Source organism: Psittacula echo (assembly GCF_963264785.1).
Source record: "Psittacula echo genome assembly, chromosome: 7".
Classification (NCBI taxonomy): Eukaryota; Metazoa; Chordata; class Aves; order Psittaciformes; family Psittacidae; genus Psittacula; species Psittacula echo.
Window position 1 is genome coordinate 2,780,011 of NC_137740.1, and position 26,333 is coordinate 2,806,343.

The 26,333-nt window shown below is 44.5% G+C and overlaps 1 protein-coding gene across 1 annotated transcript in view; it reads right to left on the reverse strand.

Moving 5' to 3' along the window:
* CACHD1 (cache domain containing 1) overlaps positions 1-26,333 on the reverse strand; it is a gene marked incomplete at its 3' end in the record, with an annotated part of 109,946 nt that overhangs the window by 55,111 nt on the left and 28,502 nt on the right. Inside the window, exons 2-3 of the mRNA XM_080624064.1 lie at positions 17,385-17,447; positions 6,536-6,684 (exon numbers count right to left, since the gene is read on the reverse strand). Coding sequence (XP_080480190.1) covers positions 6,536-6,684; positions 17,385-17,447 — 212 coding nt within the window. The remainder of the gene's footprint in view (positions 1-6,535; positions 6,685-17,384; positions 17,448-26,333) is intronic.

The following is a 26,333-nucleotide window of genomic DNA, read 5'->3' on the forward strand; positions in this document are numbered from 1 at the left end:
ATTTAGATAAACGCATTCCCTAAGCTCTTATCAGCACTGTCAAATAAAGACCAAGAATAGATTTCAGTCTGGAGAAGAGAAGGCTCCTAAAGGGGAGACCTTAGAGCAGCTCCAGTGCCTAAAGGGGCTGCAGAAAACCTGGAGAGGGGCTTGGGACAAGGGCCTGTAGGGACAGGCCAAGGGGAATGGCTTGAACCTGCCCGAGGGGAGACTGAGATGAGCTCTTAGGCAGAAGCTCTTCCCTGTGAGGGTGCTGAGGCGCTGGCCCAGGGTGCCCAGAGAAGCTGTGGCTGCCCCATCGCTGGCAGTGTTCAAGGCCAGGTTGGACACAGGGGCTTGGAGCAAGCTGCTCCAGTGGAAGGTGTCCCTGCCCGTGGCAGGGTTGGAGCTGGATGAGCTTTAAGGTCCCATCCAATTCTAGGATTCTATGATTTTCAGCATTCTGGAAATGTTATGATTTTCCTCTCAAACATCTGTGTCAGCAGCAGAAGCAATAGCACTGATGAGTGCCAATGAAAACCAGCAGTGAAATTCATTCCCATCCTCCAGGGTCAAGGCAAAGAGAAGGGGATGTTTCCACCAGTACACACATGTATTCATGCCCCAACTGCAGGTGCAGCATTATCAGAGGACCATGGCTGGTCACACCATGCTACTCCTTGCAGCAGCAAGGCACACAGGGCAGCCTCCAGCTCTGCCCTTCTCTCCCTGCCTACGTCCCAGTAGCAGGAAACTCAAGGAAACCATTTCCTACCTTCTTTTAGAGACAGCCAAGGACGTGAAATGCTGTAGCACATCAGAGCATGGTGGATTTTAAAACTGGACAGAAATGGAAGAGAATCAAGAATGGGTTAGGGAAGAATCTTTTGTCTCCCTTTAAAAGCTTCATCTCTGGGTTTTTTTGTTGGAAAAGCTGCACAGGCAGCTGTGTGTTTCCTCACAAATACACCTGAGTTAGAGGTTATAAACTCTTCTTTGTGCAGAGTTTGATTTTTGTGATTTTCTTTCATCTGCAAATACTCAGTATAAAACATCCATTTGATCTACATGTTGCCATCTAGTTCAACATCATCTTTACCAAGAAAGCGATCTCAGCTGTCATTCACAAGTCAGACCACACAGGCCTGCACAGTTACAACCCCACCAAAGCTAATGCTTCCACATCTGTTCCAAAACTCATCCCCTTAGTCTCTAGACACTTTTCACAGCTAACAGGTATTCCATAAATTCCTGCTGGAGATGCAGGGAAGCTGCAGGTGCTCAGTACTTCTGATAACTCAACACTGATTATGCTTTCCCTACCCTCTTGCTTACACTCTCCTATAGCCCCATCTCCACCCCACACACATCAGGCCATTTCAGTTCCAAGACTTCCTAAAGACCTACTGCGGGCTTTCCTGGGAATGAAGTACCTCAGGCATGACAAACAGGAGGTTTGTGCACAAACGTACTTATCCTCCTAAGAAGGAAGATACATTAATTAAAACATTGTCTTGTAAATAACCACACAATTCACTCATGATAGGGAATGTCTGGAGACAGCACGAGATCTGTTTCTCATGGCTTCTTCATCAGCCATTATTAGTGACAAAAACACAAAGCCTTATTTTTCCAGCAGGGATTTCTTTAAGGATTAGAATCACTTGACATCCATTTTTCTTATCTCCCATCAGTTTACCCATCCATTTTGCTAAGAGCCTGGAGCACTTTATCCATATTAACTCTGTCTCGTTGGAGCAATCCATCTTCTCAACTGCTGTGGGCACTTCCTCAATGCAGCACACAGCCCTGGGCAAAGGTGCAAGTCTTCAGGCTCTGACCTCATGGACACAAATAAAGCCTGGATGGTAGGGCAGATACAGGATCCTCATACCATCCACTTCTGAGCTTGCCTGAGATCTATCCTCTTTGGTGACTTTTATCAACTGCTGCATCTCCATTACCATCATGGTTTTTCCATTCCCAACCCTTGGTTAAGCAGAACTGAAAATGCAGAACACTGTATATGAAGAAAGGAACAGAAAAAACTTAAGAAAACCACATAGCCCCTGCTTCACTGCTCCAATTTAGCAGTCCACCTCTACTTAGCAGTACTTGCATGTATATTTATGCATATGATTAATTTCCATGCACACGAGCACATATTTGAGTGCTTTGGTAAACCAGATGAGCAGAAGCATATGAGGAAACGTTTGTTGAATTAAGGCCTATGGAAAAGTCCTTTGCCAAAACCACTCAAGAGTCACCGACTGCACTGCCTCCTCAAGTTGTGTTTGCATGCTCTGATTTAGTTATTTTCACCACTTTCCAAAACAAGGCAGTTCCGTTGCACAAACCTACCTTGGTGGGGAGAACAAACACATGATTGTTAGTACTTAAACCAGTTTAGGTCGCTATATGTTAGGTACAACAAAGAACTAAAAGCACAGGCTGTTAATTTTAATCCAGAACTAGTCACTAGAGACTGGAACCACAGTCATAGAATCCTAGAGTGGTTTGCATTGGAAGGGACGTTAAAGCTCCTCCAGCTCCAACCCCTGCCACGGGCAGGGACCCCTTCCACTAGAGCAGCTTGCTCCAAGCCCTTGTGTCCAACCTGGCCTTGAACACTGCCAGGGATGGGGCAGCCACAGCTTCTCTCACAGGGAAGAATTTTTTCCAGTCACATGGAATCTCACTCATTTGGGCTCTTCACCACATAATGGCAATGCAATGAACACTGCTTTCCCTGTCATGTCTCACTACTCAACTAAATGAGCAATTGAAGTGCCAGGTCTATTTTATATCCCAGTCTGTGCTTTGTTAGTTCTAGTTTGTATTATTGATTTATAGTCCCCAGGTGTGGTTTATCTCAAGCAACATGGCAAAGTACCTTCAAAGCCAATGCTCAGATTTCCAAGATAAATGCAAACACAAGGCAACATATTGGTAATTTTAATGGTAACAACAAATCTGATCTAAAGATACCAACCCACTACAACAACCCTCAATAAACCTTTCTCTACACAATAGTTGATCATCTCCTTCCAAGGTAATTTTTCCAAAGCCAATCCAAGCTTGCTGCATTCCCAGCACAATGTAGAAGGCTGATAAAAGAATCACCTCCGACTATGAAAAGCCCTCAGATTTTCAAACATCACCATGCATTTAGACACTGATCACCATAAACAGCCTCAAGTATTGTGGGACTGGCCTTTGTATCTACGTTAAAAACATCCCCTGAAGATAAGATGCTTCTGATACTGTTCTTGCACCAAATGTTTACTCAGGTAAAGAGGCCACATGACGAAACACCTCCCAGCACAAAGAAAGAGAATACACAGAATGAAGGAGCTGTAACACAAATATTTCACAACCCTCCTGAAAGAAAAGCCAGAGCCCTAAGGACACACGCATTTTTAAGGTACAATCTAAAGTATCTCCTGGAGATGGCAGATAGCACAGACAAATCCATGTCTTTTTAATGTGACCTCTTTTATAGCAGCAGCTAATACATGCTCTAAACCAAACTATCAAAATTATCGTTGCTCTCTCCTGCCCAGCACTAACACACATCTTTGAAGCACCAAGGATAAGCTGTCACCAGCAGTAGCACATCTAACTCCACTTCTCACCCGTGCAGGCCTCCTCAAAGCCAGACCGAGTGAGCCCAAAAATTAAAGGTGGAAGAGTTCAAATAAATCAGTAGCTTTCAAAATATGGTCAAAATATGCAGGTGGGAGATACTTGTGCTTCCAGAATGATTCCTCAATCCATGTTTGAACACTCACATGTGTATTCCAGTCTCCAAAATCCGACTGCTGGCCATATCTTTCTCTTTTAACCAGGCCTCACGGTGCCCAAAGGGGATCCTGAGGAGCATGTAAGCTTTGAATTTCGATGGAAAGCTTCTGCTTAAGGAGCAGGTTATCTCATTTTGAGATTTCTATTAAAAACTAATTCCTCTTCTGGAGAGACAGGGAGACAAGGACAGGTTTTGAGGTAGCTCTAACAGCGGAACTGGCTTTTCAGGAACAGCCACTTTCTGCCTGTGTGAACTGTTTTAGTTTACTTTCCCCTTTAGCAGGCCTGTGTCAAACGTAAGACCCAACAACACCACTTTGGGTATCAACACTGGCTTTTTTCCCTTGACATTTTAACCAAAATGGAGATTCTCCCACAACGGAGATACCATAGAGAAGGAACATGAAAGGAAGAACAGCAAGAGGGGGAGAAACCACTGAAATGATGGCAGAAGCACTTAGACAAATCAGACAATTAACGAAACACGGTGCTAGTACCCTGGAAGTGAAGTTCCTAAAGGAAAAGATGGTTTTACATTCTTTGTATGACTTGCAGACAATTTCCTGAACACAGGAGTGGGTATATTCCCAATGGGCAGATAAGCCACCATTCTCAACCACAGGTACTCAACCAGGCCTTGCCAAAGTGCTGCCCAAAAGATCCTGCAGATTGACAGACTGGTCTGGTAACCACTTAAGCAGATATAGTATTATCAGTCCAAGCAACTAAATAATGAGAATCATATTCTCATTAGTCATATTATTATATTAATACATTATTATATTATATTAATATATTAGGATATTAGTATATTGTTGCATATAATATATAATACAATAATATATTGTTATATTAATATTATTTATATTCTCTTCATCAGGGACTGTAGTGACAGGACAAGGGGTAACGGGTTCAAACTGAAACAGGGGAAGTTTAGATTGGATCTAAGGAAGAAATTCTTTCCTGAGAGGGTGGTGAGGCACTGGAATGGGTTGCCCAGGGAGGTTGTGAATGCTCCATCCCTGGCAGTGTTCAAGGCCAGGCTGGACAGAGCCTTGGGTGCCATGGTTTAGTGTGAGGTGTCCCTGCCCATGGCAGGGGGGTTGGAACTGGATGATCTTAAGGTCCTTTCCAACCCTAACTATTCTATGATTCTATATTGTAGAGCCTGCAAATGAGGAGCTCTGCAAATAGAAAATTCACCTCTACTTCTCCAGCTGTGACCCCAGTTTGTTTTTTAAACCACTTCCTGTGAAGGACCCTTATGCAAGTCCACCCTGAGGAAAGAAAGTTCTAAAGGACTTTAAGTAATTTTGGAGGACAAAGCAAAAGGAACCTCAGGAATGTTTCCAGAGCAAACCTCTCTTTTTACTGTTTAATGAAAAATTATGCAATACTGACAGGGGGGTGATAAATCTCCTCATTCTCCCTTCTCTTCAGTCCTTGCTTGGAAGCCCATGCAGGAAGCTTGCTGTTCCTGCATGCAGAGATCAGAGGGCAGCAAGGTTTTCATCCTCAACTAATTCTTGACCTTTCCACCAACACTGCAAACATCTGGCCATTGAGTACCAGATGTGCCAGCATTTTAGGTAGGCAATTTGTGAGTAGGAACTGCACAAAGATCACGACACCTACACACAACCCAACAGCAAGGTACCCGTTTCTTTGGAGTCCCCTGAGGCTTAATCCTATTGAGATACCTTGCCTCTGTGTCAGTCAACACACACAAAACAAGCAAGTGGCCTTCCTCTCCAGGCACAGATTCACACCACATATTTGAACGCAGTGAATATTTTAAATCCTTACAGAAGAAAAGGTTAATGCCATACTTCAGGAATGATGAAAGCACAGTGTCACTAAGAGAAGAGCTGTCTCATAGAGCCATGTTGCAGAAAGCGCTTTTAATATTTATTACCCAATTTACCTTCCTCTCCCCAAAATGCTTTCAAATCAGACAGATACGAACAATGAAAACACACTCTGTAATCAAGGTCTGCATCAAGTGAAAGTTACTTTTCTAGCACATATGGAAGTAAAGGTTCAAAACATTGAGCACTGAGAAGAAATTACTGCAAAATCAGACCTTCCATCACACCTTCCTACCATTAGAAAGCCCAAAGAAGTCTCTGCAAATATTCAGCATAATAAACGATTATTAAAGACAACCAACTGCCTACATTTAGGCTATTGAAAACTGTATTTAAAACAAAACAAACTTTAAATGGACAAATTCTGTTTCCAAGCAATGTACTCAGTTTGGGTTAACCTCAGCATCAAACGGCACCAGGTCAACTTGATTAAACTGCAATGCAATAGTTTCAGCATGTGATGTACTGACCAGCTCGTGATTTTGGTTAATGCACTTCAAAGGGAGAGGGAAAAAAGAAGTCCCATGACCAGCTTCAGAAGAGTTGTTCAGTTATTCAGTGTCTCAGTGCAAAGACAGTATCTTAGACAGAGACAGTCATTTTGTATAGAAGACTTTCACGCAATTAAGGGTTGAACAAACTTTTATCCTTTTTGTTTCATTTTACAGCCCATCACAGCAGAGACCCTGTTCTTGTTTAGAGCTCCTCATTAAACAAGTACATAGTAAAACTGGGAAAGAACACAAAGACAAGATAAGAAGCATCATTGGACTACTGTCTTACCCCTTTTCAGAGTTATCAAGATTGGTAGGAAATACAGGCCATTCTGCAAAGAAATAGTCTGTTTTCTTCACATATTAACAATTCCAGAATTCAATACTTACTCCATCATAGATGGGGGAATAGTACAGCAGTCCTGGATTGCAGTCAAGGGCGACGTGAGGTGAGCAGTGTATGATGCTTCCACCACTTGCTTGTTCCGATTCACAACATCCAAGTAACGGTTAAATTTCTCCCGGATTTTTTTGGCCAACTGAAAAAAAAATATGAAGATTAATTAAAATCAAGCAGTTTCTCTGCATCCCCCATTCCTTACTAACCAACTTAAATGGAAAGTAAAAACTGCATATGCTAAAGATAACGGTTGTCTGCTTTGCTCATTGTTCTTCTATTTTGGTGGCTAAACAGAGAGATTAAGTAATTCATAATTTGGCCACAAAAAGCAATCTGTACAAACAGATAAAATACGTTTACCATCTAGCAATGGATACTTGAACATGAGTTTTGCATGTATGAAAAGTGAGATTTCCATTACAACACACTTCCCTTTAATTAAGAATTGAGACCTGGATGCGTTTTTGTCTACACGCTGGCTAGCACTGAAGCGCTGTGATACAATGTGGTTGCAAGGCCTGACAAGGGCATGGCAGAGACTAAAATAAGCAGGCCACAAATCAATTTAAAGAAGCTTTATAAATGGACACTTCAGGAAAGCCCCAATAATGATACTGCAGAAGATCTCACCTAGAAAGCAATCTTTCACTGCTTCAGGAGCAATTAACCAACAGCACATCTGCCGAGTGCACTGAACCTATTAAGGGAACAAGTTCAGGATCCAGAAAACCCCGAACACCACCATGAATATTTCTCTGTTCATCAGCAGGCTCCTCAGCCAGGTAGATCTGTGCAGAAGCATTTCATGTCTCCTTTCACACAGCATCACACAGTATCACAGTATGTTAGAGATTGGAAGGGACCTCAAAAGATCATCTAGTCCAATCCCCCTGCCAGAGCAGGAACACCTAGATAAGGTTACACAGGAATGTGTCCAGGCGGGTTTTGAATGTCTCCAGAGAAGGAGACTCCACAACCTCCCTGGGCAGCCTGTTCCAGTGTTCTGTCACCCTCACTGAGAAGAAGTTTCTTCTCAAGTTTAAGTGGAACCTCTTGTGTTCCAGTTTGTACCCATTACCCCTTGTCCTATCATTGTTTGCCACTGAGAAGAGCCTGGCTCCATCCTCATGACACTCCCCCTTTATATATTTATATACACTAATAAGGTCCCCCCGCAGTCTCCTCTTCTCCAAACTATAGAGACCCAGCTCCCTCAGCCTTTCCTCATAAGGGAGATGCTCCACTCCCTTCATCATCTTTGTCGCCCTGCGCTGGACTCTCTCCAGCAGGTCCCTGTCCTTCTTGAACTGAGGGGCCCAGAACTGGACACAATATTCCAGATGTGGTCTCACCAGGGCAGAGTAGAGGGGAAGGAGGACCTCTCTCGACCTACTGACCACCCCCCTTCTAATACACCCCAGGATGCCATTGGCCTTCTTGGCCACAAGGGCACAGTGTTGAGTGATTTGGGCAAAAAAGGTATCACAGCTCTTGCTTTTTCCTGTGTATCCTCTGCAGCTTTCCTGGGGTCACTACGGGCTCTTAACTGAGCATCTTTCAAGTGATTTTCTTCACCAGCCTAGCAGCAAACTTTGGCTAGTCATAAGCTACAGCAGTTCTAATTACAAACTTCAACAGCAATATGAAAAACATGTAAGTGACATTACATAGTAACAGAAAGAAATAATGACAACTGTCTTGCACAGGTGAAATTCTTTCACAAGCCTTTTGTTGCCAGAGGCCTGATGAATAGGTTGCCCAGAGAAGCTGTGGCTGCCCCATCCCTGGCAGTGTTCAAGGCCAGGTTGGACACAGGGGCTTGGAGCAAGCTGCTCTAGTGGAAGGTGTCCCTGCCCGTGGCAGGGCTTGGAACTGGATGAGCTTTAAGGCCCATTCAAACACAAACCAGTCTGGGATTCCATGACTTTATGATAAGGCAGGCACTTATAAATCAGGACTAGGTTTACAAGTCACATTATTAAAAGCAGATGATCGTATTTCTCTCCTTTCAGAAAGTGAAAACTAATGGACTGTCATCCCTCCCCAGCAGTTCTCAGGCCTTGAAAACAATTCAGAGTGCATAACTAGAAATTGGGCATTTCAGCCCTTTAACTGTTCCTCGGTGCCAGGCAAATTGGAAGCAGTCTGAAGGCACACAAGGGTAGAAGCATCAGGTTTTACAAGAGCCATTTACTAAGACTTTTGCTCCTGGTCTTTTATTCAAAGTTGGAAATTAATGAAACAAATCAGGCACACACAAAATTTGCTCTGTTCAGTAGTACCCTGTCCGCACCAACATACTTGTTATAATTTATCACGGGCCAGAGGCCTCCTAAATGAAACAGAACCATCTCTAAACAATATAGCCTGGTGTTGAATACACAGAAATAGGCATTTTGCATTTCTGCAGACCTTCTTCAGGGCTGAAGTCAGCTCATTAATTCACAGCACTCATCTCTCCTGCTCCCTGGACACCCCGGGCTCTATGGGGATGATTTAACGGTGCCGCTACATTTGTGCACTGAGAAGCGCAGTCGGTTGTTCCAGATCCCCTGCACTGACAAATGTCTTTCCTAACTATTATTAACAGGACATTTCATCATGATTTACTTCGTTATGCGAATAACGAGGCCCACGCTGATAACAGCACTGCCTTTGCCTCTATTGTTCCCAGCAAACGCTGCAGCTTAACAACAGGTCTCCTAGGAGCACAGGTTTTAATAGGACCTTGCTCAAATGACTTGCAGAATTATACCTAATTAGTTTTGCAGAATGATTTATTGCCAAGGCACCAGAGGACTACTAATGGTCTCCTCCATGTTAGGCATCCAACACAATTAAATTACTCCTAGTTGTTAGATAATAAGCTGCTGGGTTGTTCCTTTTCTATTTTCTGGTAAACTTTCTCTTTGTCAAACGTGTCCTTGAGAAGCGGATTCTTCTGAAGGGTTTCAAGCCAAATTTCCTAAATCAAAGCATTTCAGTTGCATGGTTACCAAGTTCCCCTTTCATTGAGGGCAAATGAAATACCTGCGCTTAAGCGCTATGTAAATCAGATACTTGAGTCTATTCGCTTCTTTTGTGGTTTCACTACCTGAAATCACAAAAACGGGAACCTGAATTTGCTGAAAGAAGGACTACACAATCAAATAAGCAGTAACAGAACTAACAGGGAGCATCAGAGCAAAAGGACACACATTTGGAATCACACTTTTCCCTGATAAATGAATGCTGCACAGGAAGCTGTGGCTGCCCCATCCCTGGCAGTGTTCAAGGCCAGGTTGGACACAGGGGCTTGGAGCAAGCTGCTCTAGTGGAAGGTGTCCCTGCTCGTGGCAGGGGTTGGAGCTGGATGAGTTTTAAGCTCCCTTCCAATTCAAACCATTCCATGATTCGATAATGATGATGTTTTGGTGTTAAAGAGTTTTCACCTTCCAGGTTCACCAACAAAAGCACCCCACAGCCTTTGAATTTTATCCTACTGTGCAGAGCCTGAAGATCTGACAAAACCCATGAAAAGCAAATGTTTAATACCAAAACTGCATCTCCCATTGAAAAACCTCTGAACTGCTCAAAGTCATTACATTACTCTGAGTAAATGGGATCCAACACTTCAGTTGGGGCAGTTAGTCAAATGCATGCCAGCAACAAGGGACCTGAAGCCTCCCAAAGCCACACAGACATCTACTCCCTACCATGGTTGAAAGTACCCAATCTGAAGAACCCCAAAATACTGCCCTCTGATAGCAACAGAACACTTCTAACAATCAAACCCACTTTAAAAACAGCTAACTCAGAAAAGCTGGATGGCAAGACGATTCAAAAGCCATTTTCCATTGAAAATTGATTACAATGACTAAACCATGTTAAGAACCAAAGGGTAACACACCATCCAGTTCAAAGTTAATAAAAACAACTGGTTCTAATTCACCAAATTGAGAAGTAGAATCCAGATGAAGCCTAAATAAAACCCCTAACTTAATTTTTCTTCCATAGTTGGGCTTCACTGGAGCACAAAAATCCATGACAGCGAGCAGCATTCCAGCTCTCAGTGATTAAAACAACAGGCAGAAAACACTACATGCTTCCTAGCTCCTCTTCAATGCCTGCGTGCCCATGCATGCATGCACACTCACACCATTAGCTCAGAAACACTGTTCAGTTTGCAAAGTGATGCACTCAGTTTTCAAAGCTGCAGGCTTAAAGCAGCTCCTCATCTTTCTAAACTAAAACCTAAACCCTTTGCCCAAAAGATCCCTATTTGTTCCCAACATCTACCCTGCTTTTTCTCACCTGCCAGAGCTGACCAGCCATTACATGCAGATGGATATAAGACCTGCACCACAGTGGTTACAAAACCTCAAAGGTACAAAAAGAAAGAGAACAAATAATGAAAGGACAGAGCATTGACTATGAAACCATCCCAATATCATTGTTTAAAACATTGTTAAGGCAAAATGGAAAGCTGTGTTCCAAACTGGGCACATAAAAGGCAGCCAACATCCCACACTCAGGTATACCCTTGGGCAGGTACCAAGCGTGACAGACATCTCCTGCTCCCACAGAAATTCACCCATTTTAATGGAGACTAAAATACATCTGGATAGCTTGAGATTGACATCAAATGTTGTTCTCCTCAGGTCACTTCTCAAAATGCTCTTCACCCCATTTTAAAACCAAGAGAGAAGGGAAGCCTTGCTCAGCATTCCTCTTGTCTTTTTTCAGCTTTCTGCTTAACTTTCAGGACCCAAGTAACAAGAAATGAGAGTTTGGAGCAAACAATGCAGCCATGAGCTCCATTTCTAATGTACTTCTGCGGCAGCTGGATTGCAGCCAGAGCGTTTCAGTCTGCAGACAGGTTGGACGGCAACACCTGTTTCTATTACAGCAGCACCCAAGGGTAATGCACTTCAGTTGTCACCATCTCCATTGACAACCTTTCATCACAACATCAGTGACTTGCTCTAATTTTCCCAGAGCTTTTCCTCATTTGCATAGTTCCCTTGAGCTTTTTCTTCATATAAAGCTTCATTCCCCTCAAAGCTCCGCAGCTCTGAAGTCTTCCCTTTCCAGGGAGCACTGAGGGAAAGCAGAGCTCCAAGGTTAGGTTTTCTTTCTGGCTGCAGCTTGAAAGCCAAGATACTTTTAATGCTTTCAAGACTGGATATAAATTATGCATCAGTAAGGTCGACAGGCATGGATGTCATAAACGGCCTCACAGACGGGGATTTAACACTGCCAGGCTTATACATTGAAGAGTTTAGTTAGTAGAATCACAGAAAGGTTTGGGTTGGAAGGGACCTTAAAGCTCATCCAGTTCCAACCCCTGCCACGGGCAGGGACCCCTTCCACTGGAGCAGCTTGCTCCAAGCCCCTGTGTCCAACCTGGCCTTGAACACTGCCAGGGATGGGGCAGCCACAGCTTCTCTGGGCACCCTGTGCCAGTGCCTCAGCACCCTCACAGGGAAGAGCTTCTGCCTAAGAGCTCATCTCAGTCTCCCCTCTGGCAGGTTAAAGCCATTCCCCTTGGCCTGTCCCTACAGGCCCTTGTCCCAAGCCCCTCTCCAGCTTTCCTGCAGCCCCTTGAGGCACTGGAGCTGCTCTAAGGTCTCCCTTTAAGGAGCCTTCTCTTCTCCAGGCTGAACAAGCCCAGCTCTTAGCTTACAGATGTTGTGGCTGCTGTGCTCCAGCTTCTCTGCCAGCATTCAGTGTATCAAAACTCTTCTGGTCAATCTGCTGCTGTTCGAGTCTTTACCACCGTCCTGTCTCCTCTTTGGAGCTGTTTCACATTCTCTGTGCTGCAGACACCAGATGTCTGGCAGGATGCTGAACACACGCTGACTTCCTTGAAAACAGCTAATCTAGATTTCCCCCTAATAAAACTAAGCACCTTCCCCCTTATTTGCATCCCTAGTTCACACCACTGCATTTTCATATTGTGAGCTCTCTGATACTGAAATCACTTCCAGGAAAGGAATCCAAGTTCTTTTTGGCAAACACCTTCCTATTTTAATAACCTATTCAGTGCGAGAAAAGGTTTTATCTGCTACATACAATAGCAATTCTATAACTAGAGACCTTAAAGTGTAAGCAGTTTAACATCAAAAGGTAAACCACTCTTTGTGTGGCACGAAGGGAGCCAAGCCTATTAAATGGGCCTGAAGGCCAACAGCTGTAGTTTTTCCACTTTCCCAACAAACTGAAAGTCCCTATTTACACAGTTTGGGACATATAAAAAGCACCCCTCCAACAAGCCCGTGGGCTGCCAGAACAAAATCCCAGCTGACACAGAATGGGAATTAACTGCCTTTGGGTATCAGTCGCTAAGAAAATGTTAATGAATGACAAAGCCAGGAATGAGCAACAGGGGATTTAATTTGCTCACATTTGTTTGCATTTGCTCACGACGATGCCGTTCGATGCACTACTCTTACTCATAAAACTCTGGTTATATTGCTTGTGATTCATTAGGGCTAAAAGAGCTGGTTATTAATGAAACAGAAGTACTCAATTATTCTTCTGTCCACTTCACTGTTGAGCTTTTAACCACAGCAATTATGCTTCACCAGGGCCTCGTTTTTCTCCTCTGACAGCTCCGAATTCATCACACTACCTACAGTGTTTAGACAGTTATTTAGATCTGCTCAGGGTGAATAGGTACATCTGGGGAACAAGCAGAGTCTTTTCCTAAGTGGAGAATCAATAGTTAAGACTTCAAAGAAGTTTTAATCCAGTTTCTCGTTTCCCCAAAACACGTTTGCCTTCCCAAAGGCCATCTGATACGTATAATGCAGCCCACATGGCCCTTTCACGGTGTGCAGACCACCCAGAAACACTGGAGGAAAACGCTACCCTGGTGCAACGTCAAAGCCAACAAACTCTGTTTTTAAGATGTTGGGATGGTTTCAGATTTAAACCTTTAGAAGCTGGGTGACAACGACCCTTTCACGGTCCCTTTGCAAGCCAGCACCCACCTGTGCATGCTTACAGGGAAGGAGAAGCCACCCAAGGGTGGATGGTGGGCTCCAGCACCCATCTCCTCCACCTCCACTCGTGCAGATCCAACCTTGGGCACCACATAAATCCACCACCCAGCATCACCAATTGCATGATACCTTTCCAAGCAGGAAATTTCTTCTAAGGAATCATAATTTGGGCATCCAATATTAGGCATTTTATTTTATTTACAATATTTCACTGATACATCAAAAAAAACCCTCAAAACCCAACATATACCCCAAATAGTAGCAGAACACACATCAGACTTGTACAAATCAGTAACAATGATATAAATGAACTACTCAAATACACAACCATAGTATGTGGACCTCCGGGGGAAAAATGTACCACTTAAGTGAAGAAAACAGGATGCTATTAGACTCAATTCCATATAAGCCCTGCTTCATTATGTGCTCTCCATTTAGAGGTTGTCCAAACACAAAATAATTTGGGATTGCTTTTGGAAGAAACGAGATTTAAACAGCAACGAAAGGGTTCTAATGCAACATTAACAGCACATCTGGTGTCCCTATATGACATTCATAATGGTGATACAGAAATAGGAAAAAGTAGAAGCCAAACAAACCCAGGAAACTATAAGGATAATTATTAAAGGCATGGGAAGTCTTCTTAGAATCCCAGCCTGGTTTGGGTTGGAAGGGACCTTAAAGCTCATCCAGCTCCAACCCCTGCCACAGGCAGGGACCCCTTCCACTGGAGCAGCTTGCTCCAAGCCCTGTGTCCAACCTGGCCTTGAACACTGCCAGGGATGGGGCAGCCACAGCTTCTCTGGGCACCCTGGGCCAGCGCCTCAGCACCCTCACAGGGAACAGCTTCTGCCTAAGAGCTCATCTCAGTCTCCCCTCGGGCAGCTTAAAGCCATTCCCCTTGGCCTGTCCCTACAAGCCCTTGGCCAAAGCCCCTCTCCAGCTTTCTTGTAGCTCCTTTAGGCACTGGAGCTGCTCTAAGGTCTCCCTGGAGCCCAGCTCTCTCAGCCTGGTTCCAGAGCAGAGCTGCTTCTGCACAATTCACTTGAGAAGCCAAGCGGGAAATGTGGCATAACAAAGGCAGTGAGATTGAAAACAGAAGAGGAAATGTCCTCCTGCCTTATTTAGCCCTCTGCATATTTCATAGAATCATAGAATCATAGAATAGTTAGGGTTGGAAAGGACCTTAAGATCATCCAGTTCCAACCCCCCTGCCATGGGCAGGGACACCTCACACTAAACCATGGCACCCAAGGCCTCATCCAACCTGGCCTTGAACACCGCCAAGGATGGAGCATTCGCAACCTCCCTGGGCAACCCATTCCAGTGCCTCACCACCCTCTCAGGAAAGAATTTCTTCCTTAGATCCAATCTAAACTTCCCCTGTTTCAGTTTGAACCCGTTACCCCTTGTCCTGTCACTACAGTCCCTGATGAAGAGTCCATCCCCAGCATCCTTGTAGGCCCCCTTCAGATTTCCTTTACTATTGTATTATAGGTGATGATCTCAACTGTGATGACTGAAAATCAGAAATGTTTCTACAGTCAAACGGAGTGTGTAGGACAGACATCCATAAAATATTCAAGTTTCATCCAAAACCTGCATCGGATAGCTTCCAACGAACCAGAGTTAGAGAAAACCTCCTGTAAAGCCTAACATCTATTACATCTATTACATCTATTATTACCCAGAGGATCAATTGTTAATACCAAAAATAGGGTAATTTATCAAGATTAATGCATTGCTCCAGTTCCTTCTAATGTTTCCCACACACATCTGTACCTCACCAAACAGACACCTAGCACAGACAAAGGTGAACTTTGCTGGCTTTATCTAAACACCAACCTTATCATTTTTACGATAACACACACAAGAGATTCACCTTAAAAAGTCATGTCAATGTTAAATTGTGAATGTTAAATGTGTGACGTCAATCTGAGTCTCATTTAAGTCCTGTATCATTAATACATGCTCTTCTGTTAACGTTACACACTTCAATTTAATGCCAGTACGGGACAAGGTTTCTACACCAAAAACTTGGTTTTGGTTTAACAGAAACCCAGCATTAGTGGAACTTTTCCTGAACTATTCCACTTTCTGCAAATTAATTTAGCTCTCACATTGACCATGATCCCATCAAAAGCCACCATTTTTCTTCTGAAATATTAGAGGAGGTGAGTGCTGCTTTCCAACGCAAACTCTCCAGAAGGACCAGGGCAGGGATAATCCCCCTGTACTGGGCACCACAAATCCTGTATTCAGCTCTGGGCCCCCCACTACAAGAGAGACATGGAGATGCTGGAGCGGGGCCAGAGAAGGGCAATGGAGCTGGTGCAGGGCCTGGAGCACAGTGTGATGGGGAAGGGCTGAGGGACCTGGGGGGTTCAGTCTGGAGAAGAGAAGGCTCAGGGGGGACCTGATGGCTCCCTACAAGTGCCTGACAGGAGGATGGAGCCAGGAGGGGCTGGGCTCTGCTCCCAAGGAACAAGGGATGGGACAAGAGGAACCGGCCTCAAGCTGCCCCAGGGCAGGTTTAGATGGAGCTGAGGAACAATTCCTGCCCCAGAGGGTGCTCAGGCATTGGAACAGGCTGCCCAGGGCAGAGCTGCAGTCACCATCCCTGAAGGTATTCAAAACGCATGTAGACGTGGCACTTTGAGACATGGGTTAGTGGTGGATTTGGCAGTGCTGGGGGAATGGTTGGACTGCATGATCTTAAGGGTCTTTTCCAACCCAAACGATTCCATGACTCTATGATTCACAACTGCATTCGATCCAGCTCTGCTTTGACTTTTTCCTTGGGGAAATTTAAGCATTTACAGTAAACACAACTCAGGGTATTATTTGTTTCTATTACATGACCAGTTTTTAATGCACATGAGCATGCAGTGTACTGACACCCTCTTGGAAACCAGCAGCAACAGCTCATGCACAAAGCAGGCTACCTGCAATGCTGAAGAGCAATTCCCTTTTCCCCAGGGACAGCCCTGCTCTGAGGCACTTTTGTTTCTGGTGCACATTAAACCTGGTTTGATAGGGGTCTAGGAAGGCCGGGTTACTCGCTGAAGGTTGTGCCAAATGAGCCCAGGCTTAAACTGGAAGGAAAAGCCAGTTCTTTGTCCAGACGCCTGTGATGCCCATGCAGGGCAGCAGCTGACTCTTCTACTCAGAACCCATCATGCTCATAGCATGAAGGTGCAGTTGTGAGCATACAGATTGGTACCGCAGTATCTTAAAGAAGAAAACATGACTGATTTGATCTGTTTTAAAACTGATCCAGAATGGATTTTCCAAATGCATGCATGTATTAAATGCAAACAGCCCGCATATTGAGATCTATTATCTCAGTGTTAAACTGAAGAGTTAAATGTTCAAATGTGTTGCCATAAGAAAAGCCCCCACAAAATTACAAAGAGCCCTCAACCACAACTGTTATGCATGAGCCTGTCTCATATTTACACAAAGCAATTGATACCATTTCCCCATTCATAAACAGTATTAGAGGGTTTGCTTTGAATTAAAACCATTTTAAAAGAGCCACTTCCAACATGAAAACCAGGCAATTAATGTGAGATACTACATGAGGGCCCCAGCTCTGCCTCTGTTCTTTTGTTTCTGAGGGACAGACCCACGCAAAGCAGATGGAAAGCCTTTTCACAGCAATGCAGAACTCTCAGATATAGAATCAGCCCATACACGCCATCTCTATTTATATCCTATCCCATTTATTGTTCTCTGATGTGCTGGACATGAGGAAAGTGGACACAATACATCCAGACAGAACTGTCATTTCTAAGCTGACTGTTGTATTGCTGGTGTGCAGCAGGAGATGGGAATGGGCTTTTGGACTCACCTGTTGAACTTCACTTTCTCCATTCGATATCTTCTCCGTGTACACGAAGGAGTTGAATATCCTCTGCAAGACAAACCAGAAAGGATGCGTAAGAGAGGTTTTGCCAGAAAACGTCCCATTAAAACAACTCCAAATGGCCCCGCGGTGAGGAAATCAGTGTCAGGAAAGGACCATTTCACTTGGGAGTCTCTAATGCCAGGGTTACCCCAGGGGAATCGCATCCCTCTCGACCTGTTTCTGGATGTGCATGAAGAGGCTGCTTTGGGATTTGAAGGCAAAGACATAAAAAGGGTTTTTCTCAAAACATCTGTTAGTTACCAAACTGACATAAGGTGCTAAGAGAAGTGTTTCACATTAGAAAGCTACTGCTGTGCAAACTGAGACTGCTCTAGTGCTAAACCCAGCATCGCTATTTTTAAGAGTACTTGTTTCCAACCAACGCACGAGAGGCTGTGAGCCAAATGCATATATATTTGGTACCTGGGAAAGAGGAAAATGAGACCCACTTTTGAACACAACCATACTGAGCTCACTACTGGCAGAAAAAGGCTGTATCAAAAGATGGAAGTAGAAGCTGTGTCCTCCCCTGCGAAAGCTTCCCATCTGTTCCCAGAGGGACACGAGTGACTCCACAGGTGACAGCCACACTGCCAGCACTGCTTATTTACAGTGGTTACATGAAGGGAAAGAAACAGTCAACACTTGTTATATTCTGCTTCCAGACTGAAAGATAAGATTGGAAGGATTTGGGGTTACACTGATGGCATTCCTGAAAAGTTTGCTTGCTACACCAAAGTTTCTCTTGCACAATTTCTCATTTCCAAGGGCAGCTTTCCCCTCTGGGACAGAGGAGGCCACGGAGCTGCTGCGAGGGCTGGAGCAGCTCTGCTCTGGAGCCAGGCTGAGAGAGCTGGGCTGGGTCATTCTGGAGAAGAGAAGGCTCCTGAAGGGGAGACCTTAGAGCAGCTCCAGTGCCTAAAGGGGCTGCAGGAAACCTGGAGAGGGGCTTGGGACAAGGGTCTGTAGGGACAGGCCAAGGGGAATGGCTTTAACCTGCCAGAGGGGAGACTGAGATGAGCTCTTAGGCAGAAGTTCTTCCCTGTGAGGGTGCTGAGGCGCTGGCCCAGGGTGCACAGAGAAGCTGTGGCTGCCCCATCCCTGGCAGTGTTCAAGGCCAGGTTGGACACAGGGGCTTGGAGCAAGCTGCTCTAGTGGAAGGTGTCCCTGCCCGTGGCAGGGGTTGGAAGTGGATGAGCTTTAGGGTCCCTTCCAAACCAGGCTGGGATTCCATGACAGTGGGGCCATCCCCACTAGAAAATACTCACGCGTCCCAAAATATTCATAGAATCACACAATGGTTTTCAATTCCTTTCCATTCTTTTGCTGTCTTGACAGCAACATGCAGTGGCTGCATAGCACATGGAGATTTGAGACAATGGTATCAGCCAAAACAAGAATAGTGCTGGTTATTCATTATCAAGAAACATAATATTAATATGTTGAGGTTATTTATGTCGTTATACATTGAAAAACAGAAAACAAAGAAAGCAAGCCCATTATGTTATGAAGGATCTCCTAAATTCCTCCCATCCTTCTGCTCAAGCACACGCTTTGGAGTAACCAAAGGGCAAGGGAGTGTTTGCAGGGTCCATATATAAGACAGCTCCATCTGTATATCAAACACCTTCTCCATAAGCAAGATATCCAGTACAGAAGCTGAAATAATTTTCCAGACAGATCCACATTAAAATGCTGATCCTTGCAAACACGGGGGTTTGCAGCACCCTGCACGCAGCCCAAACCTGAGGTGACACAGGAAAACAACTGCACTACTGGGAAATACATCTTACAACCTCAAATGTACCAAAATACAGTATTAAGTGACATAAGCAGAAAAACACAGATGGTGAAATCCTTCCGAGGTTGTGGAGGAGATATAAAACATAAGAAGCCAATGAGATTTTTCTCTACCAGCCTCAGGGGGAGCTGGAATGTCACTGATGGAGTGGATTCTGTACCAGTGTTAAGCCAAACACATGACAACACAGCTGTAGGCACAGCCACATCTGGTGAGGGGCAGTGATTAATAAAGACCTTGTTGAGTCCCCCCCTTGATGTGAGAGTTGTGAAATTACCAAGACTCATGAACACAGCAACAGGACAAGCTGGAATCAGCTCTCCAAATTATTAACTATAACAACGGCAATTATTAAATAGGTTTAGATTTCATCCAAATCCAGTTTAATCATCGATCCACAGCTCCAAGAGTTTTCTTGATGCAGGTTTAGCTGATTTTCTCCTAGTAAGGCTACACACAGCTACAACTGGCCAAACCAGCCTGGAAACCCCTTTGGTGTGCTCTGCTCCATTTAGGATCAACACTTTCCCTTATCCCTCTCCCTCCTGAGGACTTCAGGAATGTCAAAAATTTGAACTCTAAATTCTAAAGCAGCATTTGGAAGGGCAGCAATAAATCTCCTCAGTTTACAAGTCTCAGAGAGACAAGAAGAGGGGGGAAGGGAAAGCATCTACTCTTAAAAGCCGCCCCTACATTGAGACTTCCTCTCCTTCCAGACCTTTGTTTAAAGTTCTGCTTGGGCACTCTAACTACAAACACGTTGGCTTCTCCCTTCCACCCCCACGAGATGAAAAGATAATTTAAACATCAGAAGAACCTACATTAAAGCACGTCATTTTGATGCAAAATGTCTTAAATGAATTGAATTTTTCTCTCCACGCAGCATTTACGCTCCAGACATCAAAAGGAACAAGAAGGAAACAAACTGTCAGCTACCGAGACTGGAGCTTTCTGTCCTCAGCACAAAGCTGACCCCTTCCTCCCCCTTTAACATGGAGCCGTGTTTATGGACTACCAAACTGATGCCAGGGAACATTACACACGGCTATGGAAGAGTCACCGTGCAGCAGGGATTTCTTTGGCACTGGGCTAGCTTTTGAACCTATTTTTAACGATTGATAACTTAACCAAGCTCCCTAGAACATTATGGTATCCTATGAAAAGCACTGTGCATGTCAGTGAGGAGGCAGCAGGAGATACTCAGGGGATCTGCTCCTTGTTCAAGAACTCCTATATGGAATTACGCTGGAGACATAAACATCTCCCTGTTGTATTTAAGCTAATTTCATTAACTGAAAAAGTGATTTAACTTTGAGTATAACAACAGAGCTAAGTGGCAACTTCCAAATCAGGGGGGCTGGAGCAGCTCTGCTCTGGAGCCAGGCTGAGAGAGCTGGGCTGGGTCATTCTGGAGAAGAGAAGGCTCCTGAAGGGGAGACCTGAGAGCAGCTCCAGTGCCTAAAGGGGCTGCAGGAAACCTGGAGAGGGGCTTGGGACAAGGGCCTGTAGGGACAGGCCAAGGGGAATGGCTTTAACCTGCCCGAGGGGAGACTGAGCTGAGCTCTTAGGCAGAAGCTCTTCCCTGTGAGGGTGCTGAGGCGCTGGCACAGGGTGCCCAGAGAAGCTGTGGCTGCCCCATCCCTGGCAGTGCTCAAGGCCAGGTTGGACACAGGGGCTTGGAGCAAGCTGCTCCAGTGGAAGGGGTCCCTGCTCATGGCAGGGGTTGCAAGTGGATGAGCTTTAAGGTCCCTTCCAACCCAAACCAGGCTGGGATTCTATGAAATGAAGCTCAGGGAACTTCACAGACCCAAGAGTAAGTCAGCTCCTCAAGCTCACAATAATAGCCCAAACATTTAGGAGCACTTGCCCCTCCTGGTTTACACAGCACATTAGCATCTGTACTTTATTCTTCCCATCCCTCATGTTTATTTGAAGCTGCTGAGCAGATGGCAGCAGGCAAAGTTCACTCCAACAGGAACAATTACACACGTGCTTAATGAGATGCTCTCCTGGGATCATTTGCCAGAGCCCATCACCACAATGCATGAAGGCTGCAACCGCTGCACTGGTTCAGCATCCAGCCTTTCCCTGCTGAGCTGGTGCTGTAGCAGACACAGCTATCTGCATCCCCATCACCCCTCCCAACACCACCTCAAGCCCTAAACCAGCATTTTATTGTGGTTTTCTCCATTTGGCCACCCTCTTTCAAGTGCATAATAATGCTCATAAATATCCAGGCTCCTGCTGAACATCAGTCAGCTATGCAAAAAAGATTCATTTTCTCAGGAATTCTCTAATTCCTTTAAACCTGATATCTTTCCAAGCCAACATCTTTGTTCCTGTGGCACACGGCAGAGGACAGCTCCACCCTCTACACTATCCACTACTTATCTTAGGTGCTGGGCTGACAGCAGTTGCTCCCAGTTGTGTTCCAACACACCGGCACACAGAGCGCACAACTACTCCAATGGCTTGGTTTCATCAAGCAGGCTTCTACCAAGGTTTCTGACCTAAAAAAATTGTTGGAATAAAAGCAACTTCTGTTTTTCAACCCAAACGCTGAATTAAATGTCAAGATTTGGGGTAGAAAACAGCATTTTGTGCTGCCATGGCTTACCCAGCACAGCAAGAGGACTTTGCTTCGTTCAGTTCAGTGACTTCCACCACAAAACAGAGGCACAGTGGAAGACTTCATCAAAACTCGTGAGTCTTGAAGCATGTCTGATTTCCACACTTCCAAAAGCAAACTTCAGTAATTCCAGTTTTAGGCAGGTCTAACTTGGAAAGTCAGTGTGGAACTGTAATTTTCTTACAAATCACTCCAACATTGGAGGTGCTCAGAAAGAACAAACACTTGTCTGGCTGGCTGTATCCATCACCTGATGCTTCATATTCCCATTAAACTCTGTGGGGCAGGCAGGGGCTGAGCACAAAACCCTGCACCGTCCCTGGGGTCCCTGAGCCTCTGGAAACACCTGAATCCTGCAGCGCTCTGCTTGGCACATCACTTGCATTCTTAATCTTCCCCTTCCCTTATCCAACACAGCGCTTGCATTTAGCTACACAAACAGAAGTCCAGAGCGAGAAAACCATGGTGTTTGCAGGGACCATGATAGGATTTCTGGTGACCTGTGAGTCAGCCACACAGGCTTCAGGAGAGCAGTGATGTGTCCCTAGGAGCTTCCAGAGGATGACCACATGGAAGGATTCCTGAGAAAGCTGGGTTTGCCTTTACAGACAAACCTTTTCAACACATTAAACTCTTGCTTTCCTAAGCTCTTTAATTACCTGTCTGGGTCAAAGCACTTGCCACTTCCTAGAAAATATTCTTCCATGGATCTGGATATATCCTTTACTGACTTCGGTTAACAACCAAGTGCTTCCCAGTGCCACCAGCCTGCCTCACTCTTAGCTTTGAGCAACAGGACAAATATTTGGTGTGTGAGATAAATCAGGAAGCAATGAGAGGATCCTTGGGGCTGGGATGGGGAAGACTGAGGCCATCACCATCTAATGCCTCCCACCGGTGGGATCTGACAGTGATGGATGTGCACAGCACCTCCGGGTAGGATGGAGTCAGGTTTCCCAGCAAGCCAGAGATAAGGGGCAGCTCAGATTTAGCTCTGTTATGTGCCAAAACAAAGCTTAGGAGACTTTTCTTCATAATCCAAAGCCAAAGGCAACTCAGTTTTAAATCTGGGCACTGACTGTAAACCAAGCTCAGCACAAGAAGTGAGATATTAACTGGCTTGTTCCTTCAGTTCCTTGGGATTGAAAGAAACCCCGCAACAATGCACTGCAGTGAGCAAACACTTCAAAAGCCCCGGTCTGACTGTCAGCACTGCATCAGGATAAACAGAAAAAGCCACCACCCCCAAACCTCCAAAGTCCCCAGCCAAACACAAGCGCCAACTGCTCTGCAGAGCACTCAACCATTTGCACATCGCTTTGTTTGCCAGAGGAGATACAAATCTATCTCCCTACTGACAAAAATAACATTTTCTGAGACAAAAGAGAATAGGGAAAACCAAATACAGGCTTAGGAACCTCCAAAACCCCAAATAAATAATCTTTCAGTGGATTCAGGGTACATAGCGCTGTTACCCATCATATCTGAGTAATGACAGGAGGAAAAACCCCAACGCTATTAAAGATGAATACAAAACAGCAGTAGCACAATGTACATGTGTCGAATATATGCAGCATTAGCTCAGCGGGGCTGTAATAGTTTTTAAACTCCAAGTAGCTACCAAGCAGGGTCTGTTTCTTATTTTAAAGGTTAATGTTTTAAAGAGTGGTGAGCAAAAAATATAGAACAAATCCTTTTGGGGATGAAACTTCCCAAGTGAGATTGTTTGGAGGAAAACCTGTGCCTTCTGTCTGGGGTTTATTTTTGCAGTGTCTGAAGCCGTATCACGTTATGTTTTGTTACCATTTTCCAAACCCATGAAACATTAAATAGTGGGTTCCCATAAGATCAAGGACACGATTCGTGTTTTTCCTCTAAGAACTTACAATATACATATAAGAAGCTAAGGGAAATTGGAAGAACACACAGTGCAAGGCAAACTTGGTCAGATGAGATGAATGATGACAGCAGCTCGGTGTTACAGACCCTGCTCAGCTGAGGGACAGATACCGCAGCTATAGACTAAAAGGAATATCCCAACATCGCACTGCAAATGCCTTTGTTGTTCAGTGTTTTCAAGTTTTCAGCAAGGATTTAATTAATTAATGCTTTTTTTTCATTATATTATTCATCAAGCAGCAGGAGGTATCTTTATCAGACAGGTAGACAAAGAGAAACATGATGCAGAGCTCACACACTGAGCTCAGGTCAGTGTTTTCATGGGGGTCAGAGCCCAGGCAGCCTCTCCTTGGAGAGCAGGCAGCAAAACCTGCATCTTCAATTAAGAAATGAGCTAAAGACAAGACTCATACAGCTCCTGATTCTGCTGTCCTGGCCCCAGCTCAGCTCCTACCATCAGCATTTTGCTCAGAGAAGCTCTCTGTCACTAGTGGGCAAAGCTGCTCTGTGCTGGAGTGCTGTTAAACCACGTCGTCATTTGCAAGGCTCCTTCGGCAGCTTCATTTAAATCATTTTGCTTATTCTCCATACAAAATTTACATCTGATTACTTGGAATTAGGAGGCATTTTTGTCTCACAAATCAATTGTGAGACAAAGCTGAGACTGTCAGATACAGCTTTTCCATTAGCAAAGTGAACAGTGAACCTCCGGGCACTCACAACACAAGTATGAGTGTGTTTGGAGATGTGGATCTCCATGTGCTCATGCACAGCCCTCCATGGGTGCATGCAGTCCTCAATATCGAGAGGGTTTCATGCAGGAAAACATCACTTCTCTTCCCAATTTTTATCTTCATGAATTCACTATTTACAAACCAAGCCACCATCATCATTTGCCATGCGTTGAGTAGCTCATCACACCTCTGCTCCCCACTCTGTAGCCAGCACTGAGGCAAAGCGTTTTGTGCAACACAGTGGACAACAGAAGAACTGGAATTCAAGTCTGATCTTAACTTTGAAGGTAGAAAGCATCACAGTTAGGTTTTTATAGTTCACCTACTATATTCTTAGACTGTGGGAGGCCTTTGGGATCGTTTCAAGAGTGGGAAAGGGAGATGGTGAAGTAGGCACGACATTGCTTGGAAAGAGTCAAAGTAGAGCACAACTCTTATAACTGTGTTTCCTTGGAAAACTTCAGGCATTTGCAAGGAGAGAAAACTATGGAAAACTGAGTAACTGCCAAAAATGCAATCAAGGGCTGGCAGAATTTTTTGTCTTCTTTTTCAAGGGACCAGAGAAGAGGGAGGAAAAAAAGAGAGGGGAAAATACCCTTAGAAAATTAGTTCCACATGCTAAGAAGATTATTCATTTGGCCAATGTAACTTGACCAAGGTTATACTCATGACAATGTAGATGGCAGGTTTTCAGTAAGAGAAAAGTCATGCTACCCTTAAACCTTAAAATACAAAGCAGATGGTCCTCCCGAGAGGATTGCATTTTTTCTTCCTACATTTATTCCTCATTCCAGCCTCTAGGATGTGAAACTTCAAATATTTACATGGGTTTTTTTCAGGTTGAGAACTTTTTGATTACTTTTCAACTTGCTGCATTTTGCTGGTCCTCTTCCCTTTATGAACAACAATAAATCTGAACATTTATCAGGAGCAAAATCAATTTAATTCTATTGGGACAACCCGGGGTTTCACTTTTCCCATTCGTTTTCACGCTCATTTCAAGTCAAAATGACTTACTATAAATGAGGAAGCATTTAAGCAGCAGAGCAATGCATGTAAATAGATGCAATCCTATAGCCAGGAGAGCTTGGTATCATTTTAGTGTAATTACTATGCTTGTCCAATTTGATCATGAATTTAATATAGAGCAAGTATGCAGAAGAAACATGGATCAATTTATGTAATATTCCAGCTAGGCCCACGTAATTTTAGACCAAAGGCAAACAACACAAAAAGCCAAAGGGACATATAGACACACACGCACTGAGAGGACACAATGCTGTTTCCTGACCATTTAACAGTCAAGGCAGAAGCTGTTGGGTTTTGCTTGGAGAAATGCTGCAGCAAAAGAACACTGAAGCTGGAGCTGAACTATTAAAGAGATCTACTTGAATCAGAGCAAAAGATATCCAAGAATGACAAGCTTAAACACAGGAATTTATAGATCATAAATCACAACATGAAACTTCTGTGCATTCAATGAACGGGCTGATGCTAACATAATTACAGAACTGTTTTCTTTAAACATCCATGAGTATCATTTTTCAGGACCTCTCAGCAGGAACCATCAACATACACATGATAAATACCATCACAGCCTTCCCCTACCAGCGCTGCTGCAGCGCTTCCTAATAGTAACTCATTCAGTCTGCACCCAGTCTTCTAGAAGGTAGAGCAGCTCCCAGCGCCTATAGGGGCTACAAGAAAGTTGGAGAGGGGCTTGGGACAAGGGCCTGTAGGGACAGGCCAAGGGGAATGGCTTTAACCTGCCCAAGGGGAGGCTGAGATGAGCTCTTAGGCAGAAGCTCTTCCCTGTGAGGGTGCTGAGG